At 38.2% G+C, this 21,953-nt stretch overlaps 1 protein-coding gene and 2 long non-coding RNA genes across 6 annotated transcripts in view; 2 read left to right on the forward strand and 1 right to left on the reverse strand.

Moving 5' to 3' along the window:
• The window catches only part of LOC121486916, a 70,440-nt gene extending 69,228 nt beyond the window's left edge, over positions 1-1,212 (forward strand). The window contains exon 3 of the long non-coding RNA XR_005986771.1: positions 1,166-1,212. This is a non-coding gene — a long non-coding RNA (uncharacterized LOC121486916). The remainder of the gene's footprint in view (positions 1-1,165) is intronic.
• Positions 1,213-1,231: 19 nt separating this feature from the next.
• On the forward strand, positions 1,232-10,464 carry LOC121486915. 2 transcript variants are annotated; one of them, XR_005986768.1, is made up of 6 exons: positions 1,232-1,292; positions 3,054-3,142; positions 6,438-6,493; positions 6,584-6,711; positions 9,374-9,609; positions 10,087-10,464. It is a non-coding gene; the product is annotated as an uncharacterized LOC121486915 (long non-coding RNA). The 2 variants fall into 2 exon arrangements; XR_005986769.1 differs by lacking the exon at positions 6,584-6,711.
• VCAM1 (vascular cell adhesion molecule 1) lies at positions 3,486-21,915 on the reverse strand. 3 transcript variants are annotated; one of them, XM_041748342.1, is made up of 9 exons: positions 21,724-21,914; positions 20,932-21,207; positions 17,967-18,287; positions 16,436-16,702; positions 12,701-12,976; positions 10,459-10,779; positions 9,335-9,601; positions 7,602-7,868; positions 3,486-4,405 (listed from the first exon to the last, which is right to left on the reverse strand). In XM_041748342.1, the coding sequence occupies exons 1-9, from the start codon at positions 21,812-21,814 to the stop codon at positions 4,245-4,247; spliced, it is 2,247 nt and encodes a 748-aa protein (XP_041604276.1). In that variant the 5' UTR covers positions 21,815-21,914; the 3' UTR covers positions 3,486-4,244. The 3 variants fall into 3 exon arrangements, with proteins under 3 accessions (XP_041604276.1, XP_041604278.1, XP_041604277.1); XM_041748344.1 differs by lacking the exon at positions 21,724-21,914 and adding an exon at positions 21,524-21,632; XM_041748343.1 differs by lacking the exon at positions 7,602-7,868 and having other exon boundaries at positions 21,724-21,915.
• Positions 21,916-21,953: the final 38 nt, after the last annotated feature.

Genomic DNA, 21,953 nt, shown 5'->3' on the forward strand with positions numbered 1-21,953 from the left:
TAGTTTTTTTTTTTAAGGTAGAAGAGAGTAGACTCTTATAAGAGCTAGTAAAGATAGGAGGCTGAAGACAGAAAAGTATTTGAATAATAGAAGTTTCCAGAAAAGGTGAGAAGAGATGGTTTCAGACAACAGAAACCCTTCCAAAATTCAAGGCTCAGTCAATGCTTTCTGGGGATGAAAATCTACTGAATAGCTAAATAGTTTTATTGGGAAAATGTTTCCCAAATGCAGACCTAAGAATCACCACGGATATTTATTAAAATTTTAAATTTTTTCAATGAGAGATTCCTAACTATAGGAAAAAAACTGAGGGTGGCCGGAGGAGAGGTGGGTGGAGGGATGGGGTAATTGGATGATGGACATTAAGGAGGGCACTTGATGTAATGAGCACTGGGTGTTGTATGCAATTAATGAATCACTAAATTCTAACTCTGAAACTAATAATACAGTATATATTAACTAAATTGAATTTAAATAATTTTTTTTTAATTGGATTTTTCGAGTCCCACTTCAGAGATTCTAGTTCAGTGGGCCTGGGCTAGAGTCTACAACTTTGTATTTTAAGAGTCCTTATGAAATTCCCATGATGAAGAGAGTTTGAGAAATGTGGCCAGGACACTGCCATGGGAAATCCAAGTGTGTAACATTAAGGGTTAACTCTAAGATAGCTAGACCACTTAAATAAGAGGAACTCAAACCAACAAGGAGAAGCAGGCCTTTATGAGATTGTCACAAGGGAAAATGAACTTGTTGGTTCAGTTTTTTGCCTGGGAAAATAATGTAATTTTCATGGCAATGTAGAAAATGTCCATAAACCTTGGCAAAGCAGTGACAGAAGCTCCCATAAAAAGCCACTCCTTGAGTCTGCTGCTTTTTAAGTGGGTTTCATGTGACTATTCCTAAATTCTTAAGTAATAAATATGAATTCCAGCAAATAATATTCATTTTTATTTCTTTTTTTAAAATTTAAATTCAATTTGCCAACATGTAGTATAGCACCCAGTGCTTATCCCATCCAGGGGTTCGTTTTTCTAAGTTCTGTATTTAATACTACTTCTTTTGGGTTTTCAGCCTGATAGTATTCAACATCCTGGTAATTGAATAAATTTTAATTGCATGCAAGTTGGACTAAAGAAAGTAATGACATTCTTTTTTTTTTTTTAAGATTTTATTTATTCATGAGAGACACAGAGAGAGACATAGAGACCCAGGCAGAGGGAGAAGCAGGTGCCCTGTGGTGAGCCTGATGCGGGACTCAATTCCAGGACCCCGGATCAAGACCCGAGCGGAAGGTAGATGCTCAACCACTGAGCGACCCAGGCGTCCCAGTAATAACATTCTTAATTGCAAACTGACTTTAAACCTCCTTTTCGCAGACTGAAACTTTCATTTAAGAAAGTTGAAATTCTTCACAACGCAACTCAACGTAGGAGTGATTCACCTCCACCTTTTGCCCCACAAAGTCAGTGTCTTCTGCTCATTCGTTTTCAGTACTGAATCATTGCTTTTTCAATCACTGAATCAACTCTTTCTTTTCTTCACAAAACCCCCAAGAGTCCCTGCCAAATGACGAAAGAACCAAAAACAATTAACATACTATCTCCAGATAGCATTGTCCTTCACTAAAAACCCAGACGTTTGATTCCATTCAATTCATTGTACTTTTCTCAAGCGAGTCTTACAGAGCAATCTTTTGAGAGAAACCATATTCCTCAATTGCAACAAAGCTTGAAAAGCCACTGCATACATTTTTTTTTCCAGAAGTAAAATTTTCATCACCATTATGGCTAAAATAAAAGACATTTCAAAAGACATTGTAAATGCCCCTTTCCTCTGCAGGGAAGAGTGGCTATTATGAAATCTTTGCAGAAACTGCTCCCTGATGTTGGCATTAATTTAAACGTTTGATTTTTTGGTCTCCTGTTCTGTTAAAGTTGAGTAAGCAAAAGATAGAAAATCCCTAGGTCTTTGTTTGGCTTAACACAAAAAGCTTCTCTAAAATAAGTGACAAAAATTTATCTATTGCACATGTGTAAATTTTCAAAGAACATTGTGCTTGAGAGCTAAAAAGGACCTCAGAGTTTACCGCTAGAAACTCTTCATTTGTGTGCAAGGAAACTAAAACTCTTTAATTGCATAAGGTGATTGACCTCAGCTATTACCTTCCCCAGAAATTCTCACAGTCCCTTTGTAATTTCCCAATACCATTCACCCAGAGTGGGAAAGATGTTGGTATTGTTATAAGATGTGAGACTGTCAAGACTTTTTTTCAACCTGCCAATTAGTCTTGGTTTGACTATCACGGTATCAGAGAGAGATGGCAAACTTGCCAGTCTCAGAAATTCAAAAAATGTTCTGGTAGCTGAGAACCAATACTACCAAAGATCTGAACCTATTTCTAAGACAATTAGACTACGAAACATTATGAGGGAAATGAAAGTTCACTAACATCCTGCACGTGCTTATGTACCTCCCCAAATCAACTGTTTGCTTCCTTCCCACTGGAATATTAGGCAAATGAGTCAGTTAATTTCATGTTCAGATTTATAGACAATATGAAGGATATCTACTTGAGTGGGGGAAGCCCTGGTAGGTGCCTTCTATGCTTCACCAGTCAGCCAGAAAAAAAGTTGGCAGTGTAGTGTCTAATACAAATCACACTCACTTCAGAGACTAGGAGTCAGGTAAATATTTCCCTTCTTCCCAAAGATCTGGCACCTACTGTCAAGGTAGAAGACTCTTTTCTTAACCTGTCTTCAATCTCATTTCTGCTACTTCCCTTTAAAAGTGCTTAAACAACATCAGGAAGACGAGGTGGGGACCTCTCTGCTTTCTAGGGGAGAAAGAATCACTATTTTTCCTCACATCATTATTGAACTACTGGAGTAAAGAATTCAATGCTTGCTAAAGGAATTTTATAAGTGGCCTGGGCTACTTTGATGAGGCGAGGGCTAAGGCTCAGTGAGGTCGCAGGTCATGGACAGGCATCCTTCTGGAAAATGAAAAAGGTTTACGGACAGCTGTCTATTAATTAGAGGGCCCTTTCTTGGCAGTGATGAAAACAGCTGACTTGACTTCTCTGCAAAGGTGATGAGATGAGTTCTGGTGGGAACAATAATGCTCTGTCTCCGAGTCCTACTGGGTATGTACATAGGTGTTTATTTGTTGCCCTCTGACATGTGCACATTCACCTGCATTCACTCTTTTTTGTGTATTCTATTTTTTTAATTTAATCGCAAAAAAATTAATTGCAGATTCCAAGGACACAAAACAAGATATCTAAATTCAATAGATTAGTATGGCCTAAAAAGTCTGAATTTTTATCAAGTTCTCAGGGTGATTCTGATAAAAGTACTCTGAGGATCGCACTTCAGGTATCTACTTATTATTTCTATGGGTTCGACCTCTTTACTTTTGGAACTTGGAGTTTCAAACGCTGTGATGAAAGGAGGCAGTTAAAATAAATAAACACACAATTCTTCTAATTCTGGATATTATCACTTTACTATACAAAAAGAACCCCTAAACATTTACAAAAGAAAATCAAAAGCAGTTGCATTTTAGACCACATTGGAAAAGTTACACAAACAACATCATAAAACATCTTCGTACCATGTAAGTACCATCCAGAGAAATCCAGTCAACCGTTATATCATGGGTTGAAGTATTTAGTACCTGAAGGTGAACCTAGTGCCTTCTTGGTTTATCATTTACCCATGAAAAGATAAACCTTGGTATCTTCATAAAACATGAAATTATTGTCAATGAAATAAATTTTACCAAAATAAAATTTTGTTAAAGAAAACAAAATATTAAGAAGATGACATAGGTTAGCTGCCAGTCAATATTCATGTTAAATTTTCTTAAGATGCATTCCGTTACGACAACCAACCGAGGCAACACTGTTTAAATATTTTGAAGATCTAACTATAGAGTGCTGTTATTCCAAGTGATCCTCCTATGGCATAAATTTATTTTACATATGTACAGATCATGTTATTGTATATACACATCAAGGAGCTACTCCAGTCAACACATTTCAATGGCAGTGCCTATTTTTCAGGCAGAAAGTTTTCTTTTAGCCTCTTGCTCACAGCATGGGGCACAGGAAGCCATTTCTTTCCAAGAATTCACTACATTCAGGGAAGTCTGGACTCTTAGTTTGTTTCCCTCATGGAATGATGAGCAGTATTAAGAATTTGGACTGATAAATAGTGTCTCTAGTTGACCATTGCAAACATTAGCTACACTTTTGATTTCTGCGCTTCTACAAGACTGTATGACCCCTTCATGTTGGCTCTTCTGGCAAAGTAAATGATCATCCCAATGGCTGGTATTATCAAGGAAGATGCACAATAAAGCACGAGTAGTTCAGGAGAAAAATAGTCCTTGTTATTTTCTCTTCCTGGAAAACAACAAAATGGATGCAGTCAACATCTATTACCAAAAAAAAATTTTGTAGTAATAGTTACATGTTTTATTTTAATAGTACAACTAGAGTTTCTTAGATTGGAATGAATCAAAGCCGTGATAAGGGCCAGCAGGACCTTAAATATGTATTTCTCTGAATTATCCAAGTAATCAGTTGGCAGTTGCTGTGGTCATGATGAGTCTAAAGATGACAGCTGTTGACTTACGCAAAGTTAGATCCAAACGGAATTAGGTTCAATTGTAGAATGGAAGCAAGGGCACAACTTTCTAGAGCTCATTTAAGAAGTGAGAATTAAAGAAGAGTGTTTGCTTTGGAATGTATAAAAATCCACTACAGAACTAGGACTCTGATAACTGTGAATTGAAATGACTAATTTATTTTCCAAGAACATCCTTGTGAAGTATAACCATTATGGTCAAATGCCATATATGATAGATATAGGATAGTAAGAAAAAGAATTCTTGCTGACAGCTTTTTCAGAGGTACATCAAAAACTTTACATTTTGTATCTCTGAAGTAGGGTTTCTTCTTATGTTATTCCTCTTCAGCATTTATATCATCTCTTGATAAGCTGAAGTTCTTTGGATAGTATCATATTTTATTTAGAATGTTCCTTACTCAGAGGCATTTTCTGACCCACATTTTCCCCAGCTTAAATTAGGAACCCTGATATAATTTCATAACTCACTATACTTTTTCTCGTAGATTTTTCACCACTTGTAATTAAATATTTGTTTGTATGTTTATCTATTAACCTTGGTCTCGTTTTCCAGACTATAAATTACATTAGGCCACCTATCAATTTTCTTTTTGGTTCACCGCTGAATAGCCAGTACTTGACTCTTGCTTGGAGTAGTTGACACCCAATAAATTTTTTTTGACTACATTCCCTCTAGAATTTTCTAATCACTGGAGATCAACCAAATAGAAAAGGATCATGATGGTCAGATGATGGGAAGTCAATTTTTTCAAATTATTGAAATCAAAAAGCACTTAACCCTAAACATAATAACTGTCTCATTTTTCTACTTCCCCTTGCTAGAGTAGAACTAGCCAAAGTATAAACATTATATTTTAATGAGATATCCATTATCATAACTATGGTTAGGCATCAATATGGACAACAAGCTGGACAATGATATTTCTACTCTTATTGTTTTCTTTTCAATTTAATAAATAATAAATCTTTTGCCTTCAGTTTTTCCTTCAGTCATCTGCAGTCAAACACAAATTTGCTGCTGAGTCAGTTACCAGGGCAACCTTCAAATACTATTTTCTATTAGCTGTATAAACAATGAAAATCCAAAAGACTCTCAACCATTCCTATCATTGGAATACATTCAAGCCAAAACAAAGCAAAACAAAACTACTTTTAAAACTCAGCTAAATAGAAAGGTAAGCTAGTTCAAAATACCAAGGAAATATGTTAAATTTTTGTCTCCATTCATTCGCAATTACTTTACACCATAGTTTGGGAGCCTGAATTTCTTAGCTGAGTGTCTAAAATGCTTTGATAGTTCATGTAAGTAATGAGTGAAAAATAGCAAATATGTGTGTTACTTATTTAATAAAGCAATTAGAAGAGACAATGTGCAAGAGAGAATTTAAAAAGTAAGTAGAGAAGCTTCGATATGTCTTTAAAAGAGAATCATTAACTACAAACTTCTAACTACAGAAATGTTAGAAGTCCAATTTCCTGGGCCTATGCTGAATTAAAAGTGGATTAGAAGCATCAAAGATTAAAAGAAATAGGAATAAATTAATTTCAACCTAGTCATAACTGAGATCTCCATCCATCCAGAATTACCCCCAACTTCATAAGAAGCACTAATTGCACACCCCCTAGTGTCCTTTTGAGTGGCATGATACAAGGTAAGTGTTCCATTCTTTGGACACATAGTAATTTCATTGGCCAGATCAACTCTTTTCAGGAAAATCAGTGCAGGTGGATGACTAGAAGTTTTACATGTAATCATGATACTTTCCCCTTCTTTTATATTTCTAGGTAGATGTGTTGATAATGCTATGTTTCAAGGAGATACTGTGAAGACACAACATATGGTAAGGCTTGCAATGTTGAGAAATTTGGCCAGATGAGTAAAACTTTTACTGGTTTTCTGACCTAAGTTCAAATTTTCTTTACATTGACAGGTGGTTGCAAATTCCAGTGGCCAAGGGCCACAGGTTCCAAGAGTTACATTTGTTTGCAGTCCTGTTTACTCCAAGTGTGACTTCCAACACACAGTGAGAGCTCATTAGCACCCAAGACATGGAGACTGGTTAGCAAAGGCTAACATACTCTGCTTACACCAATAAGATCAACAGATCCTACCGTATATTCAGAAGAGGGGTCAGGAAGTTAAAGGGCCCCTGAATTTCTTTGCTGAGGCCACTGCTCACCCCACTCCCTACTCAGAATAGAGTAGGATGGACAAGGGGCTTGGATTTTTAAGAAGGCAATTTTGTAGTCTTATAGATCCTTTTATGTTGGTTGGCATCAAGATTGCCACTCCTAATTATTATCCTGAGAGGAATCAATCCAGAAAATAGGCAGTTACTCCATGTTTAGAGAATAGCATTCTCTTGTGATTGAAGGATAGAATCTTTCTTCTTCCATGTGCCAATCCTACTTCTTTTTTTTTTAAGATTTTATTTATTTATTCATGAGAAACACAGAGAGAGACAGAGACAGAGACACAGGCAGAGGGAGAAGCAGGCTCCACACAGGGAGCCCGATGTGGGACTTGATCCTGGGACTCTAGGATCCCACCCTGGCCAAAGGCAGCACTAAACCGCTGAGCCATCTGGGCTGCCCGGCCAATCCTACTTCTTTAGTTTCCTTATAACCTCCAGGGAAGGGTTTTGAAAGTATGTTTAAATGCTTAGGAAATGCAAGACTTCAGAGACCAATGATGAATTGTCAATGTTGAAAAAAGCACATGGGAATCCTGAACTCACCAATGATTAATGTCAACTTCCTGGCTAACCTCCATAGGATAGGGCAGCTGTGCATGATTATTTTAGGAAACTTTGAGAAATAACCACCGTCAACGTGGAATTGAGCTCCATGCTGCCAACTCATTCACCTAATTCTAGAAACTCTTTACAATCCATCAAACCTCTGGCTATTGTAAAAATAATCAAAAACAAAACCAGAAAACTAACTAACCTTTAACATCGAGGGTTAAACTTCTTAATTGCAAGCCAGCCTCATTTTTAGATTCACATTCGTACACTCCCGCATCCTCTAACTGGACCTTGTGGATGGTATATGCACCATCTCTGGACTTTAGCACTGTGTCTCCCGTCTCTGCTTTTTTCTTCAGGATTATCCAAGTTTTTGGAACATTTCCACATGTACAGGAGATAATGACAGTGTCTCCTTCCTTGACACTCTCAGAAGGAAAAGCTATAAGCTGTATGTCTTTCGGAGCAACTGTAAAGAGAATTTAAAAGGCACCTCTGATTGGGTGAAATATAAACCAATTCCATATTAATTTAATGACAGCAACAGTCAGCTGTCAGGGAGCTATTTGTGCTTACTGTTTGCATCAAATTTTTACAGGGTTAAATACTGAAATCAAGGTTTGTTGTAAACGATCATGTTTTTAATGAGAGAAGACATGTCTATACTTCTCTCATGTCTCTTAATCTAAGTCTTTATCCAGACTAGCCCCCCAAAATGGTTTTTGACAAACAGCAATAGAATTCAAACATGGAAAAGAAAACATTTCTTTTTGTCGCAATGTTGTGCACAGTGTTTCTTTGAAGTACAAAGTTCTTTGTAGGCTTCTGAGTTTTGAGTTGGATTCCTGGATCAAGTGGTGCATAGATGGTTTTCTTAGTATTCTTTTTTTTTTTTTTCTTAGTATTCTTAACAACCACAACTGCCATTGACTAAGTGGCAGGCACTGGGCTAAGTATTTAATGTGCAACATTTTTATTAATGCATAACCCATGAAAAAAAGTATCGTATTGCCATCATTCATAAGTGAGATTCCCACTAAGTTCATCTATTTTTGTGACTCCATTTGAGATTCTTTCCCCAAACAGAGCTATAGAACCAGGACATCCATCCTAAAGGCTTTCTTTAAAGTCGAGCATTGCCCTTCTGAGGTTGTTTTTATGAAATACAAATTATCACTGAACTGGGGTAACAAGAAAGTCACTAATACCTTAGTGGAAATAATACCAAGGAGGTAAGAGAGGAAATGACAGCTCCAGTGGGAAAGAAAGGAACTCGAACCACCTCCCAAAGGGAAGGAGTGGGGAGAAATCTGCAAGCTTTCGCCCAAAGCAGTCTGTGAATTCAACCTGTCAACTAGGAATTGTTTTGTTCTTGGTCTTGGCTCTCCATCCTGGAGAGAGGGGGTCTGGATCTGATAACCAAAGCCATTTTAGTGGTTCTGTGGCATCAAGTTGATGACCCAGAGGCATGGTTACTTCTACTTTTAGCCTCAAAATTTACAAAAGGTGTAAGTGTCTTCTTAGGCTTCTAAGCAAATGCTAGCATGTGCCTTGTGAGAGTGCCCCTCAGAGCCGGTTCAGCCGGATTAGGGGGCTTTAATCCTAACTAATTTCCAGATACATATATTTCACTTCCTATCCTTATTTCAATACCATAATCGTTGCCTCATAAGTACAACTGGAACTCTGGCACCATTCCTGCAGCTAGCATTCCACTCGAGGCTAAAAGAATTTTAGGATAAGAGACATGGAATGGTTTATGAGGAAGTACCATTCCAGGAGCTTGCCAAGCATAGGAAATATCATGAGCTCTTCAAAACCCTCAATCGATGTTTTTGGCAAAAATTTTGGTTTCAGAGAGGATTTTGTTCAAAACCAGTAGCGACCAAAATAATACTAACAAATTATATAACTCGTTAATCACATTTTACTTACCTTGGATAATTAATTCTACTTCTTTTCTGCTTATTCCAGCCTGGTTAATCCCTTCACACACATAAATACCAGAATCTTCCATTTTTGCAGAAGTTAAGGTGAGAGTTGGATCCTCAGAAAGAGACTGCAGGCGCCCATTACTTAGCCGCCTGCTCCACAGGATGTTCGGAGCTGGAAGGCCATCGCTAGAGCAGGTCATGTTCACAGGACTACCTTCCTCCACGATGGAGGAGGGGCTGACCACGACGGTTGTATCCCTGGGGGCAACTAAACAGGTAGGGACACTTGTTAGCTTGACCCTTTGTACCCCGAGTTCCAAAAAGTTTTAATAATGTTGCAAAATGGAACTATGGATTCAATGGATCAGAATAGTTTACTAATGTTGATAACTTTACCAAAAGAAGGGCTTTTGTCCTCATTTACTTTAAGAGCAGATACAGAATGATAGAGAGTAGAGTAGGAATGCATCAAGGATGTTTTCTAATAGGAATAAGCTCCTATTAGCGAAGCATGGATGATCATTGACCATGCCTATCAGCATTTATGGTATATACCCTTCTCATCTTCGCTGGCCTGGTGACTTGCTTTGACCAGTATAACATGAAAGGAGCAATACTGTAGGACTCCCAAGCTTGAGCCTGCTTTCATTATCACTCCTTCGAAATGGCACACTCCAGTGCTCACTTCAGCAGCACATACTTGAAGAGCTGCACTCTGGTGACTAACCTATTCCACTTTCCTTCAAATCATAGCATGTGGAGAAAGAGAGCCTCAGACACTCCAGAGAAGGCTCTAGACATATGACTGAGCCCATCTGTGACAGCCATCCCCTACCTACCTGCCAATTGACTGAAAATGCATGAGTGAGTTCATCTGATACCACAGGCAGCAGAGAACTGCCCACCTGACCCCTTCTAGACTTGCCAACTCATATGATCATAACCTAATAAGTGATTATTGTTTCCTGTGTTGGGAGTGGGCTGTTATAATAATTACTTTAAAATTTCTTTCCCAGTTACTTTTTTTCCACAGAGGTTTTCTCTATTAACCCCGTGTTAACTATTGCCTGATAAACATGAGAAGAAATCCATATTAAATTGTGGCTACATCACACGTGTACTTACCATTAACATAAAGTGTCTGTGTACTCTGCCTTTGTTTGGGTTCAAATTCCATTTCATCAATATGTAACTTAGCCAGACAAACAAGAACTTTTCCAGTATCTTCTGTGGTGGGGATGAAGGTCATTTCCAAACTCTTAGTTTCTAGAGATTTCTTGTCCATGTCCTCCAGAAAGCTTTTACTTTCTATGATAGTCTCCCCCTTAAATAATTCAATCTCCAGTCGGTCAGAAGGATACACATTAGGAACCTCGCAGCTCACAGTGACTGGGTTTCCATCCACTAGTAGACCACTCATCTCAACCTCTGGATCTCTAGGGAATGCTGCAAATATTATGTAAAAATGATGTTTATATGTGAACATCCAAAAGAAAAATGGAACTAATCTCTATTAAATACAAGGGTCTCAAAATGACCATTTTAACTCATTTGGGATAGAATCATCACCAACATATAAATCATGACATTAAGCATACATATTTATGATATTAAGTATAAATAATGTTATAAACAAAAAATACTTAATACATGAATCAATTAAGAAATAAATATACTTCCTACTTTTCTCTTCTTAGTGATGCAATCTTTCTGACAGCCATGGACTGGTCTTTTGAAAGGAACATGAGTTTCCACCATCTTATTTAGTAATTATATATTTTAAATGTTTTAAATATTTCCCCTGATGTATTGAATATTAACTGTCTGTTGGTCTCTTAGTATTCATTATCTCAGTCTTCAAAACAGTCTGATAAAATGGGTATCATTTAACCTAATTTACAAGTAGGAAAACTTATAAAGAACTTACAGTTAGGAAAACTTATAAACTTCGTAGAAGCTCAGAGACTCTCCTTAGACATTGTATCTATTAAGACAGAGTTGAGATCAGAACCCATATTTCTCTGAGCTCAGAACTCAGGTCTGGTTTTACAAAGCTGTGAAGCCTCTAGGTATCAAAGAAGATCCACAGGGCAGTTCTTAATTTAGACATTTTAATTTCCAGGGGCTGGGTTTAGACAGTAAATTTTAAATATTTCTCAAAAAAATGCTTGTAGTTGACAAAAAAAAACTGTAGGATTTAGATTCTAAATAATTATAGGGTCTTAGGCAAACCAATAAAAATAAGACTAAAATAGATATCAAGAGTAAGAGTAATGCTAAAATTCTTTTTCCTTAGGCAAAATGTTGTTAAAGTGATACATTTTCAAATATTTCCATGTTGCAGTAAGACTGTACCACTGGTTCTCATTTTTGTTGGGAATGTGCCTCCATCAGCAGATCCTGGACTCTGGGTAATATGATACCACAGTAAAATTTACCCTTATTTTGAGAGATTCAAATCCCTTTACAGACATACTCTAACTCATGCTGAATAAAATCCTGATGGGTAACACAAGTTTGGGCAGGTTTTCTGGTAGAAAATGTTCTATTTTTCTCTTGAGTTCTACTGAACAAAATAAGGCAGAGTAACCCTCTTAAAGGAATCCATTTTCAGGTCACTTTGCATATTTTGTCCTTCATTCATTTTAAACAGGAATTCCACCAATGTCAAATTCATAGAGATTCCTAATGATTTTTATTAATGTGACAGGAACAGCAAGAAAAAAGTGCAGTGGATGTATGCTGTGTATAATCAATTTAAGATCTAGTGCTAATTCCCGGTTCTGCTTTTCACCTGGGCAGCTGCCACTGGCCATCCCCGAGGGCCAATATAACTAGCTGTTTTCAGTTTTGGCTTTCTCCTGCTCCCCACTGCCTCATTTTTTCCCATCCTGCCAACCAGCTTTCCAAATGTGCCTTCAAAACCATAGGCTCCAGCCTCCCCCTCTGTTCAAATAGCTGAGCAGTAGTAACCCCTATCCAGTCACCTCAATGGGCATTGAACCCCACTCCTTTTTCATGACCACTTCTGAGCACCCTCTATGCACAGAGAGGGGATGGGAAGCAGTGAACATGTAATGTGTTCAAGTGCATGATGACAGAAGGATTAATGATCTACAAACCAAGGTCTGTGCATGCTGTGTGCATATGCAATATATACTTCAGACTTGGGCCAATTAAGTTTCATTAAAAATTCTGGTTCAGAGATTTAGGAACAGTTCACAGTGCTAAATTCCCTTTCTAAACACATGGATCTCATTGTATATCAGACCTGCATTCTGTTTCTTTCAATAAAATTGAGGGCACTAAAACCCTGAGAGTTTCCCAGTTCCTTATATGCCAGCAAACAATTCTGAAAACCACTTACAGTAGAGGTCCACCTTAATTCCCTTTTCCAATTTCTTATGGCCACAGGTCACAGTGCACAGGTAAGAATGTTCATTCTCCAAATTCACAGGGCTTAGGGTCAGCGTAGACTTGGTCCCTTCAACCTTCACCATCCCACTCAGAGGACTATCTATCTGGGTTCTCCAAGAGAAAGATGGGGACTCGCAGTCTGTGACACCACATGTTAACACAACTGAATCACCGATCTGAGCGATAATCTGGGGTCCTGGGAAGATCTCAACAGTGAATGGTTTCTCTAGAGGAAAAAGAACGAGACAAAAAGAAGATAAGATTCTTTTCTTCCTTCCACATTCCAAACTGTGGTCTTTTTAGCTAACATTTGTGCCAAGAATAAATAATTCCTTTCCATGTTGGGACCATCCTGAAAGACATTTTTTTTGTGTGTGTGTGTTGAAAGACATTTTTAAAGAATGAACGCACAAGAGTTCATTGTTTCATTCATTTAACAGAATGAACACGGATAAAAACTTGTCATGATAGAAGTTGGCATCTTTTTGTGACAATAAATCAGTCTCTCCTCAGCTGTAGTTTATCAAATCCCTGGTAATAGTGGACAACAGCTCAAATAATGTTAGAGGTTCCAGTGTAGAAGCATTGTGTAAAACACTTTGCATGTATTAATTATCTCATTTAATCCTCATGACTGAATTCTTCTCTTTTACTTTCTCCTGCTTCTTCTCTTTATCTTCCTCTTCCTTCTTCTCCCATCACCCTCCTTGTCCTATTTCTCCTTATGGAAATTTAGGCTCAGGAATACTAAATTAACTTTATCTAGTTTACAAGTAGTAAAATTAGGACTTGAAGCCAGGCAGATCTGATTCGAGATCCCAGCTTTTCAGTTGCTTGAAAAACTAAACCAAGTCATCTTCATGTGGAGATAAAGCAAGATCTAAGAGAGGTTGTGAAAAAAGCTACAAAACTATGTCTTCTGGTTAGATGCAATACCCATAGTGGACCTGCACTTAGAGTTTCTGTGCCAACAATACAAACTTATACCATTGAGAGCACACAGAATCAAATTGAAAGCAAAGTCAAAATCTAAACATGAAAATGATATGCAAGGCACCTCTAAAATTTGTTTGATGTAATACAAACATACTTTCAATTAATTCAAAGGTTGAAAACTGAGATAGGAGGGTAAACTGCTAAGTCTCAATATCCAGAGAAGCCTTTTGGCTGCCAGTGTGATGCCTGCTGGACACACAGGCTGCTTTGGGATGATTCCTGTCTTGAGGAAAAAGGGTATTTCAAATATCCATTCCTCATCCCCTGAAGAAACTGCCAGTGGTTGGGTAGCCCTGAAAGGGACAGATGAGACTCCAGAGAAAATCACTACAACTGTCCCCATAGAGAGCATACTGAACAGAGGAAAGAAACCTCAACACCTAAGTAATCCAAATATACCACATTTTGCAGGTTTCTTCTCTGTGCCAGGAGACGTTATTTTTCTTTTTGGTTTGTCTCGCTTTGACATTGTAGTATCTTCCAGAGAGGGCTTTCCTCAAATTACCTCAATGATCTGATATGCTATTAGACTTTGAAAAAGAGAGAGCATTCAGAACAATAACCAGAGTTTCCCAGTTCCTTATATGCCAGTGTGAGAATGGGGAACTTAAAAACAGACCCACTTCCTGCCTGGGAAGAGCTCTCAGATAATTTTTTCCAGTGGTTGCATATGTTACCAGGCAAACTTTGTGGCCCCTGTGGAGTAATTCTCAGGTAACTGGAGAGTTCTTTCAAGGTTCAATTCTCTCTTTAATACTTAAGGTTGTTAGTGTCCTATGATGCAAAATTCAAAACAGCCCTGCCTAACCCCAGAGTGCATTTCCTTTTCACACTGAAATAGGATCTAGTCTATTATGGGGTAGACTTATTCCAAGATGGGTGATTAGTTTCCATGATTTTATTAGTCAAATAGTTTCCTGGTCTCTTGAGAATGGTAACCTAACACCCAACAGAGTTAATCTACTAATGCTGAGTTTCAATTTTATTGTTTTAACCAACCAAATTAAAACCGTATGTATTCATATTCTAAAATTTTGTGTTGCTCGTGTTTACAATTTATGCAATCAATATTTACTGGGCACCTATTTTGGGGTAGCACCCGAATATTAAAACACACGCACAATTCCTAACTTTAAGGAGCTTGCAGTTTAATGAAAAGACATATTTAAATATATATATATATTTTTTTTGGCTCTTACTAAAGTATATTTAAATTATTTACTTTCATGCTTGTCTTTTCTCCCTATAGGATAAGTTCTTCAAGGGTGGTCGCTAGCCATAGCTTTTTTGTGTCTGCCCCTTGGCACCAGGCACAATTCTTGGATTCTTGGACAAAAGCTCTTAATTAATATGTGTTGAAATAAACAGAAGTACATAAACTTTAGTAAGAAGTGTTGAGTGTAGACAAAGGGAAGAATGGCCAGCTTTGCCTAACAACAAGCTGAAATTGGGAGGCTAATATGAGCTTTGTCTTGAAGGATGGCTAAGACTTTGCCTGGTAAAGGAAGGGCACTCCAGGCAGAAGGAACAACAAGGACAGAGGCACAGGGACACCAATGAAGCTACAAAGGTAGTTTTTGACCAGATTATGAAGAGTTTTATTTTAAGAAATGTGAATTTTAATTTACATGCAATTAGGGTTTGGATGAAGTAATATATAATGAGCCCCTTTTTTGTTTTAGGTATACACTCTGTTAGCATTACACATGATTGACTATCTTGGGGACTGAATGATAGCAGGATGGCCATTTGGAGACAATTAGCTATTTATTTGAAAAGTCACAGAGTTTTAGATTAAAATGTGCCTGTGTTAAAATAATAGTAAATGCCCTAGTGAGCAATTTGGCTCAAAGCAAATTATGAACTGTGCTGAACTTATGTTCATATTCACTTCATAAGGTAGTGGTGAAGACTAACAAGACAACATATATAAAGTGGAAAGTAGAATTGCCAGCAAATATTAGGTATATGATCAATAGAAGCATTATTAATTTCCATGAGACAATATGCTGTCATCTGTAAAATGAGTAAAAAATACTCTTATTAGTTATTTCTTGAAGATTACAGCTAACATATATAAAGTGCCTGGAATATAGCTGGTGTTCAGTGAATATATAAAGTGCCTGGAATATAGCTGGTGTTCAGTGAATATATAAAGTGCCTGGAATATAGCTGGTGTTCAGTGAATGTTTTTATCTAAAAACATCTTGCAAGAGTCCAAGTCAGAGATGATAAACTAAGGCAATGGCAAGGGAGATGAAAAACCTGAGGACAAATTCTGAGGATCATTGTGAGGAAGAAATGACAGGTTTTGGTGATATGGAATGGGAACATGAATTTGGGAGTAAACAGCATATAGTGATCCAAATACTGGGAGTCCAGAGTGAGCAGAGATGAGAACAGATGTGATAACCTGAGAATGCAAATATTCAAGGGGTGGAAGGAAAAGAGAAAGTCGAAGCATGAGGCGGGGAAGAAATGGTGAGAGATGGCAAAGAGCCATGTGAGCTCTGGGAGGAAAGACTGCTGAGAAGTAGGAGTTAGTTGAATACTCAATTTGCTAAAGGACATGACATCAGATGGGTCATCAATAAAACTCAAGGAAGCCATGTTGGCATTGAAGTTGTTGTGCTATTGGGCAAACCCCACTTATAACACCTTTATCATTCCTTTCTCACAGTCTACTTACCTTGAACGATTAATTCCACCTCTTTTCCATCTTTCCCGACTTCATTGACACCTTCGCAGACATACGTTCCAGAATCTTCCAGCCTCATAGCGATTAAAGTGAGAGTTGCATTCCCAGAGAGGAGCTGTAGATTCCCATTATCTAATTTTTTGCTCCAGAAAATCTGTGGAGGTGGTAGGCCTTCACTGGCACATGTCATTGTCACAGAACCGCCTTCTTGCAACCTCGTAGAGGGATTCACAGAGATAACTGTTTTCCTGGGTGAGACTGAAAAGGCAGGAGAGCACAAGATTAGTAACTACTAGGCATCACCTTGATCCAACAAGGATAACGCAGTTCTCTCACAGGCTATATTCAATGTTTTCACAAATGTGACAAACTTACTCTGTCCAGTTAGGATCAAATCAGCATTGTGGGTTCATAAAACTCAGTCAATCCAATTTCTGACTAATCTGAGTGAGTTACTTTTTTGATGTTTGGTGTTTTCAGATGGCCACAGATACTCCGAAATTAAGAAAGACCCTTAGAATAATGTGGTTCAGTCTCCCAGATAAAGTAGAAGTCTTCTTGGTATCTTTGCCAAGTGCTCATTTAAGTTGGCTTCAACACTTCCGTTGAAGGAATTGCCGCTTTACAAAATAGTCCATTTGATTTGGGGACAGCTCTAATTATTAGAACGATTGAACTGAAACCTTCCTCTTTGTAAATAAATTTCACTCAATGGCCATAGTTCATCCTCTGCTGTTACAGAATAAATCAAATCCCTATTCCACATGGCTGTCTTTCAAATAGTAATGATAGCTCTCTCTTCCAAGTTTTGTATTCTCTAGGAAAAATACCCCCTATCTTGACTGTGCTTTTCAAAATATTGATAAAAGCTTTTCCATCTCATTCTCTTTCAGCTAAACACACTATAGTTGGCAATACTCCTTTTAAATGTAGTGTCCAAACCAAAACACAGCGTTTCAGTCTAGAATGGAGTACAGTGAATCTACTCCTACATGATTCTGGGACTACAAGCCTGCCTCAAATCTCTGCCCTTCTCAGGAAATGTGGAGGTAATCAAACATCACCTCCACTTTCCCACCCAATGCACATGTGTATGTGTGAGCACATTCACACACGTGCACGTGCATGCATGCACACACAGAACAAATGCTCACCTTGTAAAATCTCTATAACTTGATATTTCAGGGCACAAGAGTTTGCAAAACACGATTAAAAACATTTTCTCATCTGAGCCTACTTCCTACTACCAAGTCAGTTTGGTATTAACACTCCCCCCTAATAGGTCGGGAAATAGGGAAATTAAGTGACCGGAGTTCACACAGTTAATGGAGCCAGTAGTCCTCTCAATCCGAATCCAGTACTCTTTTCACTGAATTATGCTGGTGACAAATATTATGTTCTTGAATAAAAACGGAGTAAAAATGATAAACAAGTGCCTTCCTGACTTTAGTTGCTAAGTTTACTGCCGTATTCATCCAAGACTCCATTACCACAAAGACTAGACCACCACATAGGTACTTACTGTAGACTTGTAGTTCTTTGGTAGTCTCCCTTTCTTTGGGCTCAAAGTCAATTTCATCCATGTGTAATTGTGCTCGGCAAACAAGACCTTTCCCAATATCCTCATTGGTAGGAGTGAAGGTCACCTCCAAACTCTTGGTCTCCAGGGACTTCTTCTCCATAGGCTCTAGAAAGTCCTTACTCTGTAGGAGATCATTGCCATTCATCAAATTCATCTCCAGCCTGTCAAATGGGTAAACATCACGGACCAAACACGTGACTGTGACTGGCTTCCCAACTTCTAGGGGGCCACTCAGTTGGATCTCTGGGTCCTTAGGGAAAGCTGCAAAGGTCAAGCAAATACATGTGAGTGGGCTTTCTGTTCATGTAATATAAGGTCTTTTACTGATTCAGTGCAATGCAATGTTTCTGTTATTACAGTCGTAATTCATTGTTTGAATAGCCTTTTTGGGATGCCTGAGTTGAGTGTCCGCCTTTGGCTCAAGCTGGCTCCCATGTGGAGCCTACTTCTCCCTCTGCCTATGTCTCTGCCTCTCTCTGTGTGTCTCTCATGAATAAATAAATAAAATCTTTTAAAAAATAAAATAAAAAAGATACATAAATAAATAAATAGCCTTTTATGGGTTTGGGTGGGTTCACAAACCGGAATCAATCACCTTTTAGAGAGTTCTTCAGCACGGATCCCAGATGTACTAAGGGTTGCATATTATTCAAGTAAAAGAAGGGAGAAGAAATGAATGTTTATTGAAAACTTATACGTGCCCACTACTGTGCTATTCATTTAACATTAATAATTTTAATTCTAAGACATAGACATTTTGATTCTAACACATTTCACAGATATGAAAACATAGCACATTTACATAACTGGCCAAAGCTCACACAACTAGTAAATGGCAAGTCTGGGATTTCACTCAGGATTTCTATTATTCTGTACTGCTATTGAAGATTTACATTACATCACATTCCCTTATCTTAGGGCAGAGATATGACCACTTTACAAATAAGGAAACTGAGGCTCGGAATGTCATTGCAAAGAACAGCTACTGTGCATCATATGCTAAGAAATGAAGAGAGCGATATTAAATAATTGGTTCTGGGGATCCCTGGGTGGCGCAGCGGTTTGGTGCCTGCCTTTGGCCCAGGGCGCGATCCTGGAGACCTGGGATCGAATCCCACGTCGGGCTCCCGGTGCATGGAGCCTGCTTCTCCCTCTGCCTATGTCTCTGCCTCTCTCTCTTTCTCTCTCTGTGACTATCATAAATAAATAAAAATTAAAAAAAATTTTAAAAAATAAATAATTGGTTCTGGAAAATGATGCCCCTGACAGGAATCCATCCACCAGGAAGGTACACCTGTGCAATCTTCAAATTCTAGAAAGGAGATTTACCTCCTGCAATGCCCAACTCAGCATCCTAACCAGCACTCCACTTGAACCTTCCAGTGTCAAGGTGACAGGGAACATGCTATTTCAGTCAGCCATCGCTTCCTTTGCAAGGGCTACCTTTTCATTACAAACTGTCATGAAGGTAACAATTGGCTGGATTCAGGATTTCGTGTAATAAGAACACAAAAGTCCCAGCTCTAAAGAATATTACAATCAAATGTGGAACGGAGACAGGATTGTTAAACATAATGAGAGACAGATATTCTTAAGCAAAAACTTCAGGAAAGACAATTAAAGCCAGAAGGGTCTTTATTCCTCTTTTTTAAATCTTCAACTATTTGATTCTTGAGTGCAAAGGCAAGGGAACTGGAAATGTTTTACTCTGTGAAAAAACAGTATTTTTCATTTTTCTACCAATAGTTTCTCTCTCTCATATTCTGTAAGAAATGTGCCCATAGTCCACATAGTTTGCTGTCAAGTAATATAAGAACTTGCTACTTTTCCCTGTATTTACATAAGGGGGCCTTTCAAGGCGCTCAGGAGGCTACGCAGACAAACTATGCATGTACAACGGGCATAATTGAAAGCAGCCGGCCAGGCACGGTTTCTTGGTACGCATTAGCAACACATGAGGCTTATTGAAGAATCAATTACAGATGCTGGGCAAAGCAGAGCTCCATCACAGCAGAAGGAAACCAAAATAATTATAAGATAATCAAATGAGATCTTCGTGAAGAGATGGCCATAAAGAATTCTGGGGTTGTTTTTTCAAATTTCTAAAATTTAATTTTATTTTGTTTTTCTAAAAAGTAGTCATCAGTAAGCAAAGGCAAGATTTTTATTACAGGTTGGTTCTTTATTCCTCTTGCTAACTTTGTAAGCTTGGATCAAGATGGATTGGCATGCATTTTAGTAGAATGGCAAACTAGGGATGTTTATTAACATTCGTGAGGCAAATCTAATTCATTGCACCAATATCCTTGAGGTTGCGCATTAAGGCTTAATGACACCAAAAACAAAAACAACCTTCCTAAATGTATCTGTGCTGAAGTCAAACGAATGAAATGTTTGCAGATACTTTCCTTATGTCTAAGGAAAAACTCTTGTACAGAACCCTATTACTAAATTATAGATTCCCTACTTAGGCTGATTTTAAGCACAAAATTGCGTAAGAATAAGTAAGTGGAAAATCCCTGAAGAATGGAATTCATAAATCATTTAGGCGTAGATGACCAAGTAAACATGTAAGGATAGAATCAAATAGAAATGTTTGAAAAAGAAGATTTCAGAAAAACTTCAGAAATCTTCATTTTACAGCTAAGGAAAGAAAAGCCCAGAGACATTGAGTCTTACCCTTGGTCACTATGTTTATGGCAGAGTCAGAAGTAAAAGCCAAGGTTTAGATTCCTTTTCTAGTGCTAGACTCAGCAGTTCACTTTCTTGGAGCAGTATGTCCTCTAACCAAGAATCTGGACATGAATATCCTTTCATTTTTTTTCCTTTAAAAATACGTTTTCTAAAAAAAACTTATTTTAATACAAAATTGAAAGACAAATCAAAGAGCCTCTGCAGTACTCACAATAAATCTCCACTTGAATGCCTTTTTCCAGTTTCTTCGATCCACAAGTCGCTGTACACAAGTAAGCATGTTCATTGTTGAAGCTAACAGGGTCCATGGTCAACGTGGAATTGTTCCCCTCATTCTTCACTTTCCCATTCAGTGGACTGTCTATCTGGGTTCTCCAAGAGAAAGATGGGGTCTCACAGCCCGTCGTACTGCAAGTCAGAGAAATGACATCACCAATCTGAGCAGCGACTCTGGGTTCAAGGAAGATCTCCATTTTCGAAGCTTGAGCTGGAGAGGCAAAAAGAAGAGAGAACTTTGTTTAGCATGCTACTCCCTCTGCTCTGTTCTAGTGTAATGTCCAAAATACAATCTGGCTGATATTTCTTTCCTAAATTTTGAACTAACTGCAAGGCAGCCAAAAAGCACTGGAGTCACTGCCAGAGGTGTGGAATCATGGAGAACTCTGTCCTGACCCTCACGCCCCTTTATGAAAGTTGTTTCGGTATTTGCTCCATTTAAGCTCATTATCAAGTATAAGAAACTGAGGAGATAGACCTCCCTAGAGATAGAATCCAATTATCTATTTGACACTGAAAAAAGATACCTAAAAAACATCAATTTGCAGCTCCAGCTATGACAGCACAGTGGTACATAGCAATACTCAATAGCCCATTACATGTTACTTTAAGTTTTCCCACGGCTTAAAAATCCAAGTGCCTGTCTTCACTACCATAGCACAATGACTGCAGCCAAAATCAGCTGAAACGGAATGTGAGCATTTGGAACAGATCAAAGAGAACTTACAAATGGCAAACACCATCCAAAGTATATTTGAGGCTCCAAAGATCACGACCATCTTCCTAGGCATTTTTAGTTGCTGCCGTGATGAGAACATAGTGGTCCCCAAAACCCTTATCCCACCTGAAAGTGCCCTGGAACAGGCTTTAGCCTGTAAAGCCAGTGAGGCTCGATGAGGAGTGAAATGGAAAGTCTGCTCTTTATAAAGGGTCTTGTTGCAGAGGCACAGGGCGGAG

Source organism: Vulpes lagopus, chromosome 3 (assembly GCF_018345385.1).
Source record: "Vulpes lagopus strain Blue_001 chromosome 3, ASM1834538v1, whole genome shotgun sequence".
NCBI lineage: Eukaryota > Metazoa > Chordata > Mammalia > Carnivora > Canidae > Vulpes > Vulpes lagopus.